Source organism: Solea senegalensis, linkage group LG2, assembly GCF_019176455.1.
Source record: "Solea senegalensis isolate Sse05_10M linkage group LG2, IFAPA_SoseM_1, whole genome shotgun sequence".
NCBI classification, from domain to species: domain Eukaryota; kingdom Metazoa; phylum Chordata; class Actinopteri; order Pleuronectiformes; family Soleidae; genus Solea; species Solea senegalensis.
This window is the reverse complement of record NC_058022.1, coordinates 26,750,472-26,769,046: the sequence shown is the minus strand read 5'-3', so window position 1 is coordinate 26,769,046 and position 18,575 is coordinate 26,750,472. Positions and strand designations below refer to the sequence as shown.

The following is an 18,575-nucleotide window of genomic DNA, read 5'->3' as shown; positions in this document are numbered from 1 at the left end:
CGATGTAGCTGAGATTGGCACAGCACCCCCCGCGACCCTCTGGTGGAGGATAAAGCGGTAGATGATGACTGACTGACTGACTCCAACTGTACTCTGTGTAACCTGTGGTTATACTGCCCCCTGCTGTACAAGCAGTCCCATGATTTATTAACCAGCGTGTCCAGTGACTAAATGTTTTCTTTTTTTCCCATGGTAGATTTGACTACTTACATACAACTGGAAATACATTTTCTTCGATTCTACACCTGTTAAATGTTGAATGATTTAAATGAGTAATTATTGTCATTATATTACTTTACTTATATTATTCTTTTGTAATTATACACATTAGTTCACGTCGTGTATCTGATGTAAGAAAAATGAATTCAGGAGTCACATAATAACAAATGAGGCTTTTTCTCTGCATCTTCTTGGTCATGGCCTTGGTTTGTGAATAATAATAATGATAACAATGAAACGCAATGAAAAGAAAAGAGAAAAGTAAAAAGAAATAAATGAATTATATAATGTTTTTCTTTGAGTTGTGTAGGGTTAAGACAAGGTGTTTCATGAAGTTCCCTTTTGGCTATATTGTTTCGTTTGAACCGCACCTACTGCCCGATTTCCTTTGGTCATGCCACAAATTATTGTGCAGTTACCACCATTCCACCTCTTTGTTGAATACATTTTAACTGAACAAAATCACCATCTTGTTCTCGCGTTGTTTCGCTTTCCCCCGATGAGCCCGGTCGTTACCCCTGTTTGCTCCCAGACGAGTCACGACTAAGCAACAAGGACGTGTCAACCAAACACACGGAGTTCATAAGACTTAAGGAGTTTAAAGAGGAGCAGCTGAACAACACACAATTGCATTTGACCTCTAACCTCTCAGCGCGCACACACACAGCATCATGTATGTTCAGCTGGCAGCTGCCAGAGAATCAGTTTCATTGAAAAGCTCATTCACTTCCAGATCTCTGAATAATAATAACAATGCGTTTTATTTCTGAAGAGCTTTAACAATGCTCAAAGACACTTTACAACAAATTGAAAAAAACATTAAAAAAAAAAAAGTGAAGGCACATATGAGGAGAGAGAGTTCAGTAAGGAAATGACAGTGATGGAAAAGGCCCCCTCACTCTTTTAATATTTCCTCACCCATTATTCTGCCAGATAAGGCATCATTTTATAATTATGGCTATTGATAATTAGAATATTGACCCCCAAATTCAAGATTCAAGCTTCCTGCATTTCATTTGGGTTTCAGACATATGGCTAGTATAATGTTATAAAATATAGTATTTATTCAGGAAAATATTGCTAAATCAGTGGCCCAACCGTGACATTACAGCAAACGGATGTCAATTGATAGTAATTCATTATACAATTATACAATAACCTTCTATAAAAGTACAGTATCTAGGACACTTTGATGTACTGAATTGAGTTGAGTGAATTTAGTCAGCAATTTTTAGAGTGTAGCGTTTCTTATCTAAATCACTTCCTCATACGTTCTGTCTTTGCCTCTTTATTATTCTCCAAACTGTATAATTCATGTAGAGAGATGCATAACAAGCCGTTTGTTTACATTGGTCAACGCCAGTCACGTGATCACAACACACCCTGGGGGTCAAAGTTGACTCTCCTCGATATTTGGCCCGGTACATCAATGTCACAGGACGGAAATAAGCGGCCACCACTGCGTCCACTTTTAGGTGTCGGGTTTTACGCATGGCGTCCGGGATCCCGGCGCAGAGCCACGCACCTCCAAGGGCGCTACTATTTCGAGGTGGGAATGCTGCGACACCCACTGCACACCTGCTGCTCTGTGTCTGCTCCTGTGTGACAGACCCGCTGGTCCTCCTCCTCCTCCTCCTCCTCCTCGTCCAGCCTGGAGTTCTGTTCTTGTGGTCTCACCTTTGCGCTCTGCCTCCGGTCACTTGCTCTGGATTTTCACCCTGCGCCTCTGTCTCGCTTCCCGGTGGATTTAACCTGTTTGACTGTTCGCCCATCCAGATCCAGAAGAAACTTTTTGTTTTTATTCATTCATTTCTTAAACACCCAGTGCCCTGTTATCGATGGCGGAGGGTGTGCGTCCTGAGGACTACTGCGACGAGCCCGCGGAGGACGATTTTGGAGAGATCATCAAGTGTCGATCAGGTAGGAGATCAAAGTGTGTGTGTGTGTGTGTGTGTTGACCATATGCTTGTGTATGTAATATTAAAGACCCCTCTGCCCACTCTGTCCAATCTGTCGATGCAGACAGAGGATGCACTTCAGAAACAATCCCAAACTTTCTTTATTGACCTTGATATTTATTTATTTTTATGATCAATATCAGAGTTGTCAGATTTTGGGGCAGGTTTCACCCTCTCAGTGGATTCACAGGTGTGATGCAGAAGCAGGTTGAGAGTTGTGATTACAAAGGTTGACTGACTCTGTAGACAATCCTGTTTGTGTTGACAAGTCTGATTAATAACAATTTAATGAGTAACCAGTCATTTTAAAGGAATCATCCACTCTTACTGCTAATCAACGTCATTTTTACATTTCAGTAAAGTGGGACAACTTCTTTTAAAGGACAGGAAGAGGCAAAGGCAGATATACGCTGACTTATAAAATTCAAACTTGAGAAACGCTGAATCCTACGTTTTGATTTACTGTTGCCTGATAAAAAGTCATGTCTTTCAATCACTTTGAATCACTGATATTCCTGTAGTCTTCATGTCCAGGCTGACGTAACCATGGTGACATCACTATGACATCATCAGGGTTACTTTCTCAGACAGTTGTGGTCCTGAGAATGTAGAAGTTACGGACTGCTCCTTTAAGCAAAATAACCATCAATCCCATCAAAGAAATCAGAGCCCGTACATGTTTATTAATATTATACTTATGTTTGCTGATAAAGTCACGTGTATGTGACATTTAAATTAAATAACATCTATGTGATGCCACACAAGTTCTTCATATTATTGATATGAAATGATTTGATGATTATTTAAGAAAACAAATGGATTTTGAGAAGTTATTTTATCCAGTACTAAGATTCATGGCAAGTTCGAATTAAAAATATTTTAAGTTGCTGATAACTGATTGTTTTTCATTTTTATTTGTTTTTACAATCAATGTTTTATTTGTTTTATGCTGGCTGTTCTCTGACATCAATCAACAAACAGGCAGTGATTTAAAATAACTTTTTTAAAATGACAAATAAAAAACATTTATGTGTAAAAGTAAGTGTACAATTTGCTTTTGAGTGTTAAAGCTTATTTCACTCACCTAAACAATGTCTGTCAAAATACAAATCAGTGAAGTGAACTTAAATGTGTTTTATAGAAAACTATAACATTTCTCTGTAGTGCTGGTAAAATAACTTTAAAGTGTTTTTTGTGGATTAAGACCTGGTTTTAGGGTTAGGATTAGAATTGGTTTAAGATTAGTGTTAGGGTTAGGGAATGCATTATGTCTATGAGGTGTCCTCACTAAGACAAACAAGTTTGTTTGTGTGTGTGTAAAACACTGTAAAACATGGCTGCCACTCGCACTCATGTGATGATGTTGTTTGCTGAGGTTATTAATAACCTGTTAAATACCTCACGGAGCATGTTTCCCAAACTTGTTATAAGGCGCCCCAACTATTTAAAGATCACACACTATCGCGACCCAGTTCACAAATCAAATCACAAGTTTGCCCCACTTATAACATTTGTGACTATTTTTTTTTTACTACTATTTCTGTAACACCTACAAGTATTTTAAAGTGGTAAACCAGATTTTCTCAGAGATTATGTTTGCTAAATGAATCACAACTTCATATGCAAGTTATTTGAAACCTAATGTATGACCCATATGTGGGTCCAGATCCACTTTGTGTGAATGACTGACAAAGTCACCTTCGTCCCTGTGAGATAGTTCAGCCCAAAACTAAACTAAGTCTAAGTTGTTTCTGGGCTAACTTGCAACCCAGACACACCCAGGCTAAAAGTGTCCTCGGTGAAAGTGTCCCGTGTGTGCGTGAGGGATCTCTGGTATGAGTTAGAGGCCATGGGGCTTTTATTTCCCTGTGATAGCGCTTGTTAATACTTATGTGACCTATAATGGTCCAGTGAGTCAGAGCGAGTGACTGAGACGGACAGATGGACAGCTTCTGGGACAGGTGATAGTGATCTTCTTCCTCGTCTTCCTACTGTAGGTGATTTCCTTTCACACACGTCTCTCTCTTTCTCTGTGTAAATAACTTTTCCTTGAGTGACCCGCATGTTTAAATAAAGCTGCGATGAATAAATAAAGCCCTTACTCCCTCGCTCCCTCACATACTGCTCTCTCTCGTGTGTGTGTGTGTGTGTGTGTGTGTGTTTCTTGCCCTTTCCCCCCCTCGGTACAGCTGGTGGGTCATCTCATGCTGGAAATAGCGGTCAGCTGGCCTGATGGTTGGCTGCTGCACAGTGTCAGATAGCCCACTTTGGACGGCTGCCACTCCTCTGCATTATCCTCTCTATATTTTCACTCTCCTCCTCCTTTGCTTTCAGTTTTTCCACACACCCTCACTCACTCACTCGCTCTCTCCTCAATCTTACCCATGACCTCATCCCTTGTTCTTCCATACGTGCTGCTCTCCTTTGCTTCCCAACATCAGCTTCTTCTTCAAAGTTAAATATCCTTGTTATTTTCTATCGTTCCTACTCTTTTGACGTGGCGCCGCCTCTTTCTCTCCGAACATATTTGACCACCCAAGTGTCTGACTGTCTGTGAGGAGCTAAATCGAGCTGTCTGTAACTGTGCTGGAGGCCCCACAGCAGATATTTAACATACCGTATACAGTGTGATGTAATGTATACATGCGTCCACAAGTCCAAATTTAAACCAGGGAACTTTTGTTGTGCTTCCATGAATCCTGAATTAAAAAAAAATTAATTTCTTGATATTTTCTGTAAACAGGTTTGTAGTTTGGCTGAAGTATGTGGAGTAAGTCAAACAAGTCAGTCAATGAATGCACTGTAATATGCAGTTAGGTGTGAAAGTAATGTGGATTTTCAGCGTTAAATCTATAGACAAGACGCTAATATTCAGCCTCTGTTTGGAAGAGAAATGATTATTTGAATGCTGCGTCTGAAAACAGACTTTACCATGCAAAACTATCAGACCTGACTGAGGGAGTGTTTGTGTGTATACAGCATTCATTCCATCAATCTGTGGAGCTGCGATTTAGTGCTATACCGCCATACAAGAGTCACGAGCGCGATGTCCTCCTGTTTGCTCCTGATCGTAGTCGTAGCTGTGACCAAGACAGTATCTTCATAGTTGTATGGAAGAAAATGAGTGGATAATCTGCTCTAAGTCAACCTTCAAATGAATCACTATCTAGTTGGATAATAGATGAATGCACTCAAGTATTTCTGTGATTTTAGCTTCTGAAATGTTACTGTTGAAACGTTTCTTTGCTCCTCTATGACAAAAACGCTGAATGTCCTTGGTTTGTTTGAGGACATTATGAAACATTGCTCGACACTTTTCACCATTTTTTTTTTGACATTTTACTGAACAACCTGTTGTTTAATTAAGATAAAAAAAAGATAATGAAAATATTTTTGTGTTCAATACTCCAACCATGAATATCTATGGATACCAATATCAGTCCAATTTAAACTATTGAACTGTGAACAACCCATTTGAGAACATGCATTTATCCAGCCATTTCAAAAAACATCTGTCTAACAAATATTGTTTAACCGCATGAAGTCTGACTAATACTGGGTTTTATTCTGTTCCTTCTGTGTCTCGTGTCACTTTTCCTCACCTCCTCTCATTTATTCCTCCTCCTCCTCCTCCTCTTCCTCTGAGAGAGAACCACCCTGCTGCACAAGTGTCCACTAACCCTCCTTTACTCATTTTATTTCCAACATTCCTCCACAGACACTCCCTCTATCCTGCCAGAATAACAACAGCACACTTCACACCTTGTGCCGAATCCAACTCAGTGAGACGGTGAAAATGAAACAATGCTGTTACTAATTTGTTGAGCTTGACTGAGGAACACCATTCGGGAAATTAAATTGTGAAGTCACCAGAATGGTTTATAAAATCGAAACAGGCCTTACAGGAATGAGAATGCAACCATAGTTGAATAGAACGGAGAATCAGTCACAGCTCGGAGGTGAATGTGCTTTAATTCTGAATGATTATTTCATTATGGCATTATTTTAATATACATGTTATGTCAAAGTCCACCTGGTTTTTATAGACTTTTGCATGTACTTTAGGAGTACAGAGTGTGCCTTTTGCATTTTAGTAGAAGTTTAAGTTTACTACTGTGTGCAGAATAGATGTAGTCCAGGAAGAAGGAAAGAAGCGGTTAGCCACCAGAGGGCATCTTTTCTGGTTGAATGAATGGTTTGGTTTTAGATTGTGAACGAGTTTCAAAAACTGGCATGAAAAGGGGCAGGATATGTGTCGGAGAGTGGCCTCTTTGGTGCTATAATAAAGTCTGATGATGGTGAACTTCTCAGGCATAATTCTTGTCTTCACTGATTGATATTTAGTGGTTTTTCAGGAGTCTGGCTGTTGGCTGCTCGTCCAATCTGGTGGCAGCAAGGGCAAACCTTTACACAGTTTACAGGAAAACAGTGACCGCCTTGATGAAGGAACCAGACTTTGGACAATTGTCAGCTTGTAAACACCAACATTTATCTAATTATGATAATAAATGACTTTGGAATGTAGTTTATTTATGAATACAGTATAGACAAAGAAGTGTGTATGTACATAATGTATGTCTAAACTACCAAGTAATGGCATGCATGGACAGGAGATGGCAGCAAAGGCAATGGCTGGCGTTGTTGCAGCTCACAGAGAGACTGGGTAAGACGCTGGCAATGAAGATGAATGTGTGGGAACTGATCCATCAGTTCTTCTGAGATTTGTGTCTGGCTCTGAATGAGAGAGAGTAGGAAAAAAACAGAGAGAGGGGAGCAGACGCAAAACAAGAAAGATGGTGAAAAAGAACAGCAACAGATGTTTTCTTGTGGCAGGAGAAATGTGGGCGGTGAAAACAAAAATGACTGAGAAGTGATGGATGTGATCACACGCACTCTTGTCAGGATGGAGTGAAGGGCTCTGATATGACCTACATGGAGTTTCTGGGTCACTTTAGAGCAGAAGACGAAGAGGTGGAGGGGGAGGAAGAGGCTCTGTGGGGATGCTGTAATGAGTCTGGCAAATCCCAGGGGAACTTTGGTTTTTGTAGAATCGGGTTGTTCTCCATTCTCATTGCAATGCACAGCAGGACTCATCGATCAGTCACGCTGGAGAGAAGTGTGAGTCGGCGGAAGCGATACATTTCAGTTAGAATGTTGAGACATCAATGCAATGTGATTAGAATCCGAAATCCCGTTGTGCCCGGATTAGTTGGGATTTTCAACTCAAATCATGGATCCATCAGTTGGAGTGAACCTTAAAACAGGAAAACAACAGATGAGGGAAATCGGCATGTGAAGAAACACACCGATTATTTGTTAGTCGGCTCAATGCGTAGATCTGAAGTCACTGTCTCGTCACTTCACCCTCCGAGACAGAGAAGGTCATTGAACGCAGATGATATAGAAATGAGATCAGCTCCACTTTAATCCTGGATGCTACATCACCATCACACACATTCTACACACATTCTGTGTGTGCTCTTGTATGTCTATCCATGATGGCTGACACTAAAATGAATCAACTCGTTTTTGGAAATGGACTCAAGAATATGAAGATATTCAATTATACCCATGACATGTCTAGTGTTACATTTACTGACAACATTTGTTTTGTGTTGCGACTGTTGTTATGGATAATATATGTTTACTTGCGTCACTCATCACAAATAACTGCGCAGTTGCACAATTACAGCAACTGCAAAGCTAAATATCAAAATATGAAAATAACATTAACATATTTCAACTCGAGAAATCACCACATGTCTGGACAGACGGGATCATCAAAATATGGACCTGATCCAGACTTTTAAGGTCTAGTGTCTAGGATTTAAAAGGGATGTATCTACATAAATTGAATATTCCTAATTATGTTTTCATTCATTCATTATTACCTGACAAATAAAAACTATTGTGTTTATATGATCTGACAGTTACTCCATACCTCCATATTTGTACAGTAGCCTAGAATGGACAAATCAAACACAGACTCAGTGGAGGGGTTTTTACTTATCTTATGTACACTTGTGGGTGTGGAGCGTGAAACGGTATTTAGACGCCACTAAATCTTACATACTGTTCCTTTAAAAGGCAAAGTATAACTTTTCCAACAGGGTTAAAGGCCATGTAAGGAGCACTCAATACAAATAAAGTGCTAGAAACTAAAGATAAGAAGCAGGATTCATAAATATATCGTGAAATAAAACTGTTTGTGTGTGAAATATATGGTGCTTTTTGTTTATAACAGAAAGCCTTAGGAGTGTGTGTGTGTGTGTTTTTTGGTGGAACTCTTCAAAGAAATACTTTACCTTTTATATTTCAGGGCAGTCGTTTTCCGAATGCACACTCTTCCTGGATTTAACAAGCTAAGTTATATAAATGATAGAGAAGAGATAGGAAAGATGCAGAGAAAAGGGAAATTTAATCTAAAAGACTGATATCACCTCCTATCTGCTTCTTCCTTCTCCATACTTCAACATCTAACTCAAAACCAGTAGAATATCAAATGCACTAAAAGAACTCAGAATATTTTACGGATGTCATAAGTGTGTGTGTGTGCGCTTGAACTTGTATTTATCTGTTTGTGAGGTCCAAAAATGTAAAAAAAACAATCGTTGTGAGGACATTTTGAGCTTGTGGGGACATTTTTTCTGGGCCTCACAATTTTAAAGGGCTTTTTCAGGGTTAAGACCTAGTTTTAGGATTAGGGTTAGAATTGGGTTTAGTTTAGGGTTACGGTTAGGCACTTAGTTTTGATGGTTACGGTTTGGGTAAGGGGCTATCAAATGCTTTTCTGTCGACGGGTCCTCACGAAGATATAAAGAACAACTTTGTGTGTGTGTGTGTGTGTGTGCGCACTTGTACATTAGCAGAATTTCCTGAAAGTGCTTTTGAAGAATTACTTCCTCTGTAAGTGCTGCACAGACAAAGCAGGGAAGTGTCATGTTTGAGATGCTGGAACCAGATGCCAGCCCTTAGGCAAGGAATGTTTAAACAGTTCATTAATAAGCAGAGAATCAAGTATTTAATAAAAGTTTGACTCTTCCCTACATAATAAAACTCAAGCGTAATCCAGATGTTTCGTAATAAATCCTGTAGATTGTCGGTGTCTCCGAGAAAAAAACATTTTTTTCACCTGACATGGCAGGCTGATTGCTGAGGCTTCAGTGACTTGCCCGTGTTTCTTTAAACATCTGAGAAGAAAGCACAAGGTCTGAAAGAGCTGCCGAGTGGAATCATCGTGATGGGAAACACGTCATCATCAAACATCTTCCTCTATCCTTCCTTTAGTGAAACTCTTTTGGAGTTGTTTGTGTTTTTCTGGCTCCAGCTCAATCCTATAATTGGTAGCAAAGCTTTGGAAAGCCACGTCAACAGAGAGGAAGCCCTGACATGAGCTCCTCTACTGTCCTGCACAGTAGAGGTTTTTAGATCTTCTGAAGTGGTCAGATCTCAGGTTGACTTCATGGCTGACTCCACCATGAAATCATCACATTTTTTTTAGTTTCTCCCTGGGACTGCAGGGAAGTGGAAGTCTGAGCACATCTTTACCACCAGAGTCGGTGCCCACTTCAAAGCAGTTCAGTACAAGTGCATGTGCAATAATCCAAATAGTCCAAACTTCCCCCTCCACGTTCTGATGTAGGTATTTGACGATATCAAAAATGTTATCATCCAAAATAAGTGTCATTCAAGAACTAAACAGTGTATTTTCTGAGTGTGACAGTAATCATTTCCTGTAGTTATGAAGGAAGTTACTCCAGAATGTCTTCATAACACTGTAAAAATCCACAAAAAAAATCTTCTGACATTGGTTCTGGCTTTTTCACACGCCACCATCCTCAACTCCTCAACCTCAAAACTTTACAACAAGGTCACTAATGACATGCCCAAAACAAACCAAGTCTGGGTGAAAAAAGGTTCCTTCCCGAAATGAAATTGAGGAATCATTACTTGCATAGACTGTAATTTTTAGGAGACAGTGTTGCTCATAGGTCATGCCATCTTGGAGGTCGTCTTTGGCTTGTATAACCTCTGACCTGGAACACTGTGTGTGCATTACCGCACGCACAAGCTCAGCTTTGTCCTGTGCTACCAGAGGTGTAAAGTAATGAATTACATTTACATTGATTAGGTTGTTTGTGTACTGTAATTTTTAAAATTTGAAATTTTATTTTTACTTAAATATGTTTTTTTGGAAGTACTGTACTTGTATGTTTTAAATCACATCAGTTACTGGGTAAAAAGTACAAAAGTGTGTGTGTGTGCACGCGCTGTTTCTCTCTCTCCCTCTTTCTCTCTCTGTGAGTTTGTGTTCTCTCTCTTTCCCTCCCTGACTTGTGTGCGTTTGTGCGCTCTCTTTCAGTGTCCACCAGTGTTTTCTGTGTGTGTTGTATTGCTGTTGCTCTGTCAAGATTCACTACCATGTTTAAAACATCAAGTGCCAAATTTGTCCTTCACAGGAGAGAATCTGTGTTTAAAGTTTAAACAGTCTTTGAATTTAAATATACTTTTTTTGTTGATTCTGCATTCATTCCATGATTTTATGTCAATAAATATCTGTTATAAGCTTCACGTTTAGAGACAAGAAAGAACCTTGTTAAAAAAGTAGCTACCTTTTACTCTGATTACATATTAAACAAGCTTTATTTTAACTTGAGATCATTTTTAGACCAGTACTTATAATTAAGTAAAATGTTATCAAAATATTGTTACTTTTACTTGAGTCGAATATTTCACTACTGTCTGCTACACTTTCAAAGATAAAATGGAAGCTTTATAGCTTTTTGAACTGCTCAGGAATGTGTGCACATTCTTCTGAAATTTACCCGTGAATCAGAACAACTTTGTGGGAATCCAGCTACAACCTGGATCAAGGCCACCTGTGCTTGGGCAGCTCTACTAAGCACTTTCTCTGTTACATTTAGTAAAGGAACATGCACTGTTTTGGTGTATGGAGGCAGCGTGTAAAAACATTTCTTTCAGCCTCTCACCTGGATCCTTTGTTGACGTGGTGATCAGACGCGTTGTAACGAGGGAGGTTGGATGAGACTTCACCTCACACGACCGTCTCGACAACTGCACATGCGTCAGGTGGCCTTGATCCAGGTTGTTTCTTGATTTTTGCCGTTTTGTTCTGCCTCACCGGGGGAATGTCTGAAAAATATGCACACATTCTCTGGCAGTTTAAAGAATGCTGTAGCGTCACGGTCCAAAGTTAAGCATGTGTGCATAATGATGCACACACAGGCCTTCAGGATGTTAGTCTGCGTTAGTCTGAAGTGAGCTCAGTTACGTTGTTATAGTGATGACAGATGTACCATCAGAGGCTTGTACGACAAACACTAGATCACGCAATCAGTGTAGCATTTCCTCTACTGCATATTGCATGTGCAATGAACTGTGCATCAAAGCCACGTCGCTTGTGAACCCCAAACAAAAACACTGTCACACTGCCTGCCCTGTTAAGGAAAGCACACAGAGAGTGAACCGCTCAGCCATTACAGAGCACATCTTTTGAGATCATCATTGGCTTGATGATGCTTTCTGTGACTTCCTGTCAAAGTCTTTTTATGGTTTTGTCGCTGGGAGAAATGACATGCTCGGTAGGAATGGGAGTATGTGTTTGTAAGAATGACTTAAAGGGTGTGAGAAATGTCGTCTCCACCCATGTTAATGGGCCAGTCTGTAAGAAATCCTGACATCTAATGGTGACTCATCCATTCAAGCACTAACGAGCTGCTGTAGAATGGTGGCACAAAAAGGCGGCCTCTGTAAAGCAAGGCCCTTGCTTTAAGTGCAAATAAAGGCTTATTCTGAGCAACTAGTCTCCTACTGGACGATACCAGCTGTCAATCACACTGGTGTCCTCTCATATGTCGTGCCTTGTCGTCTATTTTCTTCTAAATGGGAACATCCTGAGGCCATTAACTCCTCAGGACAATGTTTACTGACTTTATAAATCTATTGAGAAGTAGAAGCTCCCCCCCACCGGTGCCTAACTTCTGTCCTTATTCCTGGGCTTCACTTTTCAAACAACCAAATACTCAAAAAGAACTTTAAAGGCTGAAGTGGAGATGTGAAGAGTCAGCCAGTCATAACTTTAGGCAGCTGCCCTCACATCCATTTTTATATACGGTTGTTCCTTAGGTCATCCCTCTAGAAAATGTCATGGATTTAGGTTCAGTGGTTTTTAAGTGGTCTTTTTAAACAGACAGACAGATAGACAGACAGACGGACATCACTGAAACCACAACCTATAAGTAGCCTTGATTTATTGCACCGCCTTGCTTTCCTTAAAAAAAAGCGTCAGCTGCCACAGTGCGGTCAGAGCATTGGCACGTCTGTGACATCACTGCAGTTCACAGCTGCTCACTTTCATCCCCTTGAGTTTTGTTTTTTTTTATTTTGTGTGTGTGCTTTTAAAGCTGTGCCAGAGTGTCACACTTCCACATGTGGAGGGCAGTTTACTCACACTGCTGGAAGAACCTGCAGCCACTGAGGGCATCAAACATTATGCCCTCTAAAAATGCAGAAATACTCTTTGCCAAGCTCCAAACAGGCCGTGGGGGTTGTTGTTGTTGTTGTTGTTGTTGTTGGAGATGCAGCTGCTTTGTCCGTTGTTGACAAATTTAAATTTAAGATCACTTGTTCTTTCTGTGTGCTTGTTCTACCTCTTGCTTGTCTCCTGTGTGACAAAAATAGATCATCAAAACCATACGCATTGAAATATGCAAATTGTGTGTTGGCCACTGCTGTTCAGTGCAGTTATAAGATTTCTAGATTCAGAAATATAAGATATTGCAGTCTGAAGCTCAAACATCGTGCTCTTCAGATGAGAAAATATGCTTTATTCTTTGATGGAAATAAATGTCAAGTATTTATGATTTAATTTTAAGATGCAAAAGTGATCAGTCATAACAACTATGAATCATTTAGCAACTACAATATATGTCGGAAATAACAGAAAATAATCACAATAACATTTTTGTTTTGCCATATTGTGCAGATCTATCTTGATAATCTCAATCTATAAATACATAAATAATCCCAAGAAAAAAATACATGGAGAATTAAAAAAGACACAAAGAGCATGAAATTAAAAGTTTCCTTAGAATATTATCTTTGTTTGTAATTCGTTACTTGCAGTGTGTAGCATCCTAAGAAGTGTCCTACGCTAAGGAAATGTCCTTAGAAGAATAGGTGGACTAACCTGTGTGTGCATGTATGCGTGTGTGTGTGTTAGTATCAGCACAGTGAGTACAGTTCCTTCTATCTTGCAGCTCAGCAGGTTATAAATCTACAGCTGCTCAGCCTCGTCTCTTTGTTCCCTCAGTCTCTCCACTTCTCTCTCCTTCCCTCCTCCTCCTGCTCTTGTCTTCTCTTGTTGTGCTTGTCTGTCCTGCTATTGTTTTCAGATTCTCATTTTCATCTTTCCACTTCATACCTTCTAATTTACTCATAGTGTCAGATCTTTGACACGTGCACACATGCACACAGACGTTACTCCCCTTTTTGGTTAGTCTCATTTTTTATCCATCCACGGTTTTCCTTACGAATGCAACCTTTTACTCACAACTTGAGATCCTCAGGTTTCACTGAACAAATTGGAATTTCATGGTGAAATGTTAAAGCTCGACCTCAGTGGGATGTCACAAAACATGTTTTTGGAAATAACAACACTTGAATTATGCACTCAAATCCTCTCCTTACTCCTCACTTAGATCTTGTGCACATCAGCTTATTCATGCATGGCTGTTGGAGGCGTCCAACCACGACCTGGTGATTGTATTTGCCGCCTCACATGGTGTCTCAAAGCTAATGTAAGGTAAAGAGCGAAAGACGGAGATGATTTTTAGAGAAAACGGGTGCTGTAGTGAAGGAAATATTCTAGAGGTGGAGAGAGACAGATGGCTGGAGGTCAGATGGAGGCCACTCTGGTTGAAAGGTTGAATGAATGATAGAGAAGAGGAAAGGATAGAGGGCAAAACAAGCCCAGGGGATGAGAGACGTTAGATGATGGAAGGACTCAGGGAGGGATGGACGAGGGAAGGATGAAAAAGCAGAGAGCAGCGTGCCAAAGTTCATAGAGAAAATCAGCATTTTTTTATTTAGCTCATGGGAACTCAGACGCTGCTGTTCTACTTTTGCCTCATTTGGTAAGTTTGTATCATGTAGGTAAATCCAAACTAAGAATTTCAACCACCGAAGTCACACATTTTAAATGACCAATATGGCAGCAGTCGATCAACAACACCTGCACTTTGGTGTGTGGGGAGTTATGTTTACAAACTTCAATTTCCAGCAACAAAAAGGCTGTCGAACAGCAAGAAAAAAGTAACACACATATACTTAAGATATTGTAAACTAAAGCAGATGTCGTTTTTTTATGATGAGCCTTTTGTTAAGTGACTAAAATCTGTTTTCCCTTCTGTCCCTGTGCTGTCAGCCATGTTATCTGTGCTCGGTGAATTAAGTGTTGAAAATGCCAATATTTCATGTGACCACACTAAAACCAGAATTATCCCTGGAATGTAGTTGAAAATGTGTTATGGTCCCTGAATATTAAGTCGCAATAAGCGTATGTTGTGCAGAAAAACCAGAAACTCTTGTTGACTTGTTTTTATACAGTTTGTTGCGGCTTTCCCTCCAAGCGCGGGGCTTAACGTGGCTGCGTTTCATTGAAGAGCTGCAGGGTGTCTTGGTGGATCAGTGAGCGCCGCCACTGTGCCTCCAATTTCAACAGCCACTGAACCCTCTCCTCCCCTCTATCTTTTTCCTGCCATTCTCTAATTTCTATTTACGGTCTCTGCGTTTAGCTGACGCAACCACAGCAACTGCCTGAATGTTACAGTAGATTAAGCGTCGACTCGTATCATCAGCATTACACGCTCCCTTTACGTGGAGTCCGAGGATGAGATCCGCGATGTTATCTCTGTGACCGTGGAAGGATCATTGAAGAGGGAAAGTAAATGAAGAAGAGAGTTCCCCTTTTCTCTGAATTAGCAGGAAGAAGCTGTGTTTGAGTCCGCCTGCAGGGCTTGTTCACACCAGTGTCAAATGGAAAAGTTTTGATTTCACTTCATTCCAGTGGAATTAACATAAGAATTGGATTTGCTCACAGAGGCAAAGTCACTGTATGTTAATTCTTAATGGGGAGTTTGACTTAAGTGAACTCTGACCTGTTTTTTTTGGCAGAACTAATGTTTGAGGTCAGCGCTCATTCATCCATTAAGATTATCATCATATATGTATATAATATAATACAATTCCACCTTTCTATTCACCTATTATTATGTATGATATACTGTCCTTTAGCGCTGAAACAATTAATCTATTAATCTAAAATACGAAATTAATCTATTTTGATTTTGAAGCTTTTTTCATGATTAAAACAAGATTTCCGATTGTTTAAGCTTCTTAAATGTGAATATTTTCTTAATTTCTTTGCTCTGGATAACAAAGAAATCATTAAAAGTGAATCATTTTGGACAAGACATTTAAGAACGTCATAATTTCCAGGTTTGACAAACACCGATCAACATTTTTTAAGGTTTTCTGACATTTTATGGACCAAACGATTAATCGATCAATCGAGAAAATAATCGACAGATTCATTGATTATGAAAATAATCGTTAGTTGCAGCCCTGCAATACTTACCTTTTTATTTATAAATTGTTCTGTGTGCAGCACCACTGAGCCCAAACGGATTTTCCCTTGGAGGACAATAAAGTGAATTGTATCATAAAAAAAAAACCAGGAGCTTATGAAATGCCAGAAGCAGATTTTTTAATAAAATAACTAAAACAAAATGAATGAATGAATGAGGTACAAAGAAAATAAATAGATACAAGTGAGTAAAACATGTTGTTAAACAGTTTAAGATAAACCAGCCAGTCTGTGAATTTACAGTTGCAAAATCACGGTCAAATAATGTGAAGCATGTAAAGTGTGCAACGCTGAATACTAGAAAACAAAAAGTATCTCATTAATTTTTAGGGAAAAAAACGGCATAACACAGTGGAATCCAGAGCATGGAGGGAATAACATTTTGAAGAATAATGGAGACGAAAACAAGTAAAAGGGCTGAGATGCAGATGAAGGAGAGAGAGAGAGCGAGGGATGAGAGACATGAAGAGAGAAGGTAGGAGGGCTGTGGAGGATAGGGACAGGACTGTGATTGCAGTTAATTGCTGTTCACATCCAGGGAGGGTCTAATCACTCTGAGGCCCGGTGCATATGTGTGTGCATGTGTGTGCGCGTGTGTGCACACTATGCTAATTTCCCCCAGCCTCTGGGTATTGCCCTGAGCTCAGTGAAGCAGCCGCCCTCAGCCTTGGTTTATAATTAGCAAATAGATGATATTTCAGAACCTGTCACTGCAAACTGTACATTCAATCAAGATGCTTTTAAACTTAAATAAGAGGAGAGATAACGAGCCAGGACCATAGTCATGTCAAAACTTTATATTTATACATGTGTTGACTGAATTTAAATCCAACTATTTGTCAATAATGGTTCACATTGACTGATTGCCAGTTGTAAAGTTGTCTTGTAAAGAACAAAACAACAATTCCCATGATCTCATGCTGAGAGATCTGCAACTAAAAATCAATTTTATTATCAATGCATTTGTGGAATGAGCTCTCATCTTTATTTTGTCTTAAGAGCAGCCCAGAACTGGAACATACATTATAGCCCAGTCTGAGGCCCACCTGCGCTACCTCCGTGGCCCACCAGTGGGCCGCAACCCACACTTTTGGAAGCACTACACTAAGCAGCCACCTGTACATGTACTTTCAGTGGAAAGTGACAGCAACTGCCTGTGTTACTTAAAACCAAGAGTCACACAACTATAAAACACGAGTCATTAGGAGGAGTGGTCAAGGTCAAAAGTCACGTATGACGCTGATCTGGTGGGAGGGGCTTACTATTTAAGCACCTGGAGATGAGACACACAACAATCAACAGTTTCTTTTGATCCTGCAGGTTTAGAGATCCAGCACCTGTATATGATTGAGATCTTAAGCTTTATTATGCGTACATGTTTCCCAGCAGATGTTTTCTTGCTGTTGAGTCCCTGATTAAAGGCGGCTTTAAATCCTGCTGCTTAATCAGCCGGGGTGGCATGCACGTTTCACAAGATAAAGTATTTTCTAAAAGTGAGAGCAGGCTAAACAGTTTAATTAGCCCTGAGGTTGTTTGTATCCGTGCTATGCTTTTTAACGTCATTCAAAACCACTTTGGGTGTTCAGGCATTGGTTCACATAAAAAGAAGAAGAAAGACATTTTGTTGCTTTGACAAAAGGTATTTTAACTGTTGGGAAACAAATGTAGGTCAAAGGCTTATACAGGTGCATATACACTGAACAATATCACATTAGCTGAGTTTAGTGCGATAAACAAAGTTGTGGTCAAACTATTATATTCAAACTTTGCATATTCTTATCAACTGCTTGAAACTATAACGTCAATTTCACTCTGCTCCATTATAGTTATTACAAATACATGTACTGTACATTATCTACTTTTTCCTTTTTTTTTTACCTTTTTTTTACCTTTAAAAAAATAAATAAATTAAAAATCACAATTACAACAATCCAGTTTTAAAACCCATACACACTTTGTAAAGTGTTATTAGGGTATTGTGTTAATAATAAATAATATCTTCTGTACCATTGCCAGAGCTAATGTTTTTATGGCGTTATTGGGCATTTAGACGAAGACAAATGTGTGTTTGAAAGAAAACAGAGTTGGTGACACATTTACTGTTTGAAATCCCTCCTTGGTTTACTCTGTTACGACCTTATATCCACTATAAAAGACACTCACAGATTATCTTGAAGTTGGTAGTAAATTTTGGACACCAGCTCATCATTGTCATTTTGTGTCATCATTGACTGATGCTGCAGTTAGGTTTTTATTTTTTGGTCCGTTGTTAGAATTTTATATCGGCCGATAGCACAAGTTTTATAGTCAGGATCCAGACGCTGTAATAAAAAGGCAGACAGTGAATAAAGTTTCACTACACAGAAAGACGGAGGTGCTTTTGAAAACCGCCGCTGAATGTAATCACTGGTACGAATGGACTATTGTCACAGCAGGCGTTTGGAGCAGGAACCAGACATGAACGACACCACAAGCTGTTGTAATTTGTTAGAAAACTGTTCGCGTGGCAAAGATTGTCATTTATCAATATGGATGAGAGTGGAGGCAACAGTCAAATCTGAGTTCATTCATGCGTGTTCCGTTGGAGTCTCTCCATTCTGACATGAAAATTCACCACTTAAAAAGATGTGTATTTTGCAAGGTCTTGGACTGTATGACGGCTGAATAACATCGCTAGTGCTTAGTTCTGATTGATCTAAAATACCGTTAAAAAAAATAGAGACATAAATTCT

General features: G+C 39.6%; 1 protein-coding gene across 2 annotated transcripts in view; it reads left to right on the top strand.

The window, feature by feature from the left end:
• Positions 1–1,930: 1,930 nt before the first annotated feature.
• dmd (dystrophin) overlaps positions 1,931–18,575 on the top strand; it is a 236,270-nt gene continuing 219,625 nt past the window's right edge. For both annotated transcript variants that reach the window (XM_044019373.1, XM_044019372.1), the window contains exon 1: positions 1,931–2,139. In XM_044019373.1, the coding sequence (XP_043875308.1) occupies positions 2,058–2,139 (82 nt within the window). In that variant the 5' untranslated portion in view covers positions 1,931–2,057. The remainder of the gene's footprint in view (positions 2,140–18,575) is intronic.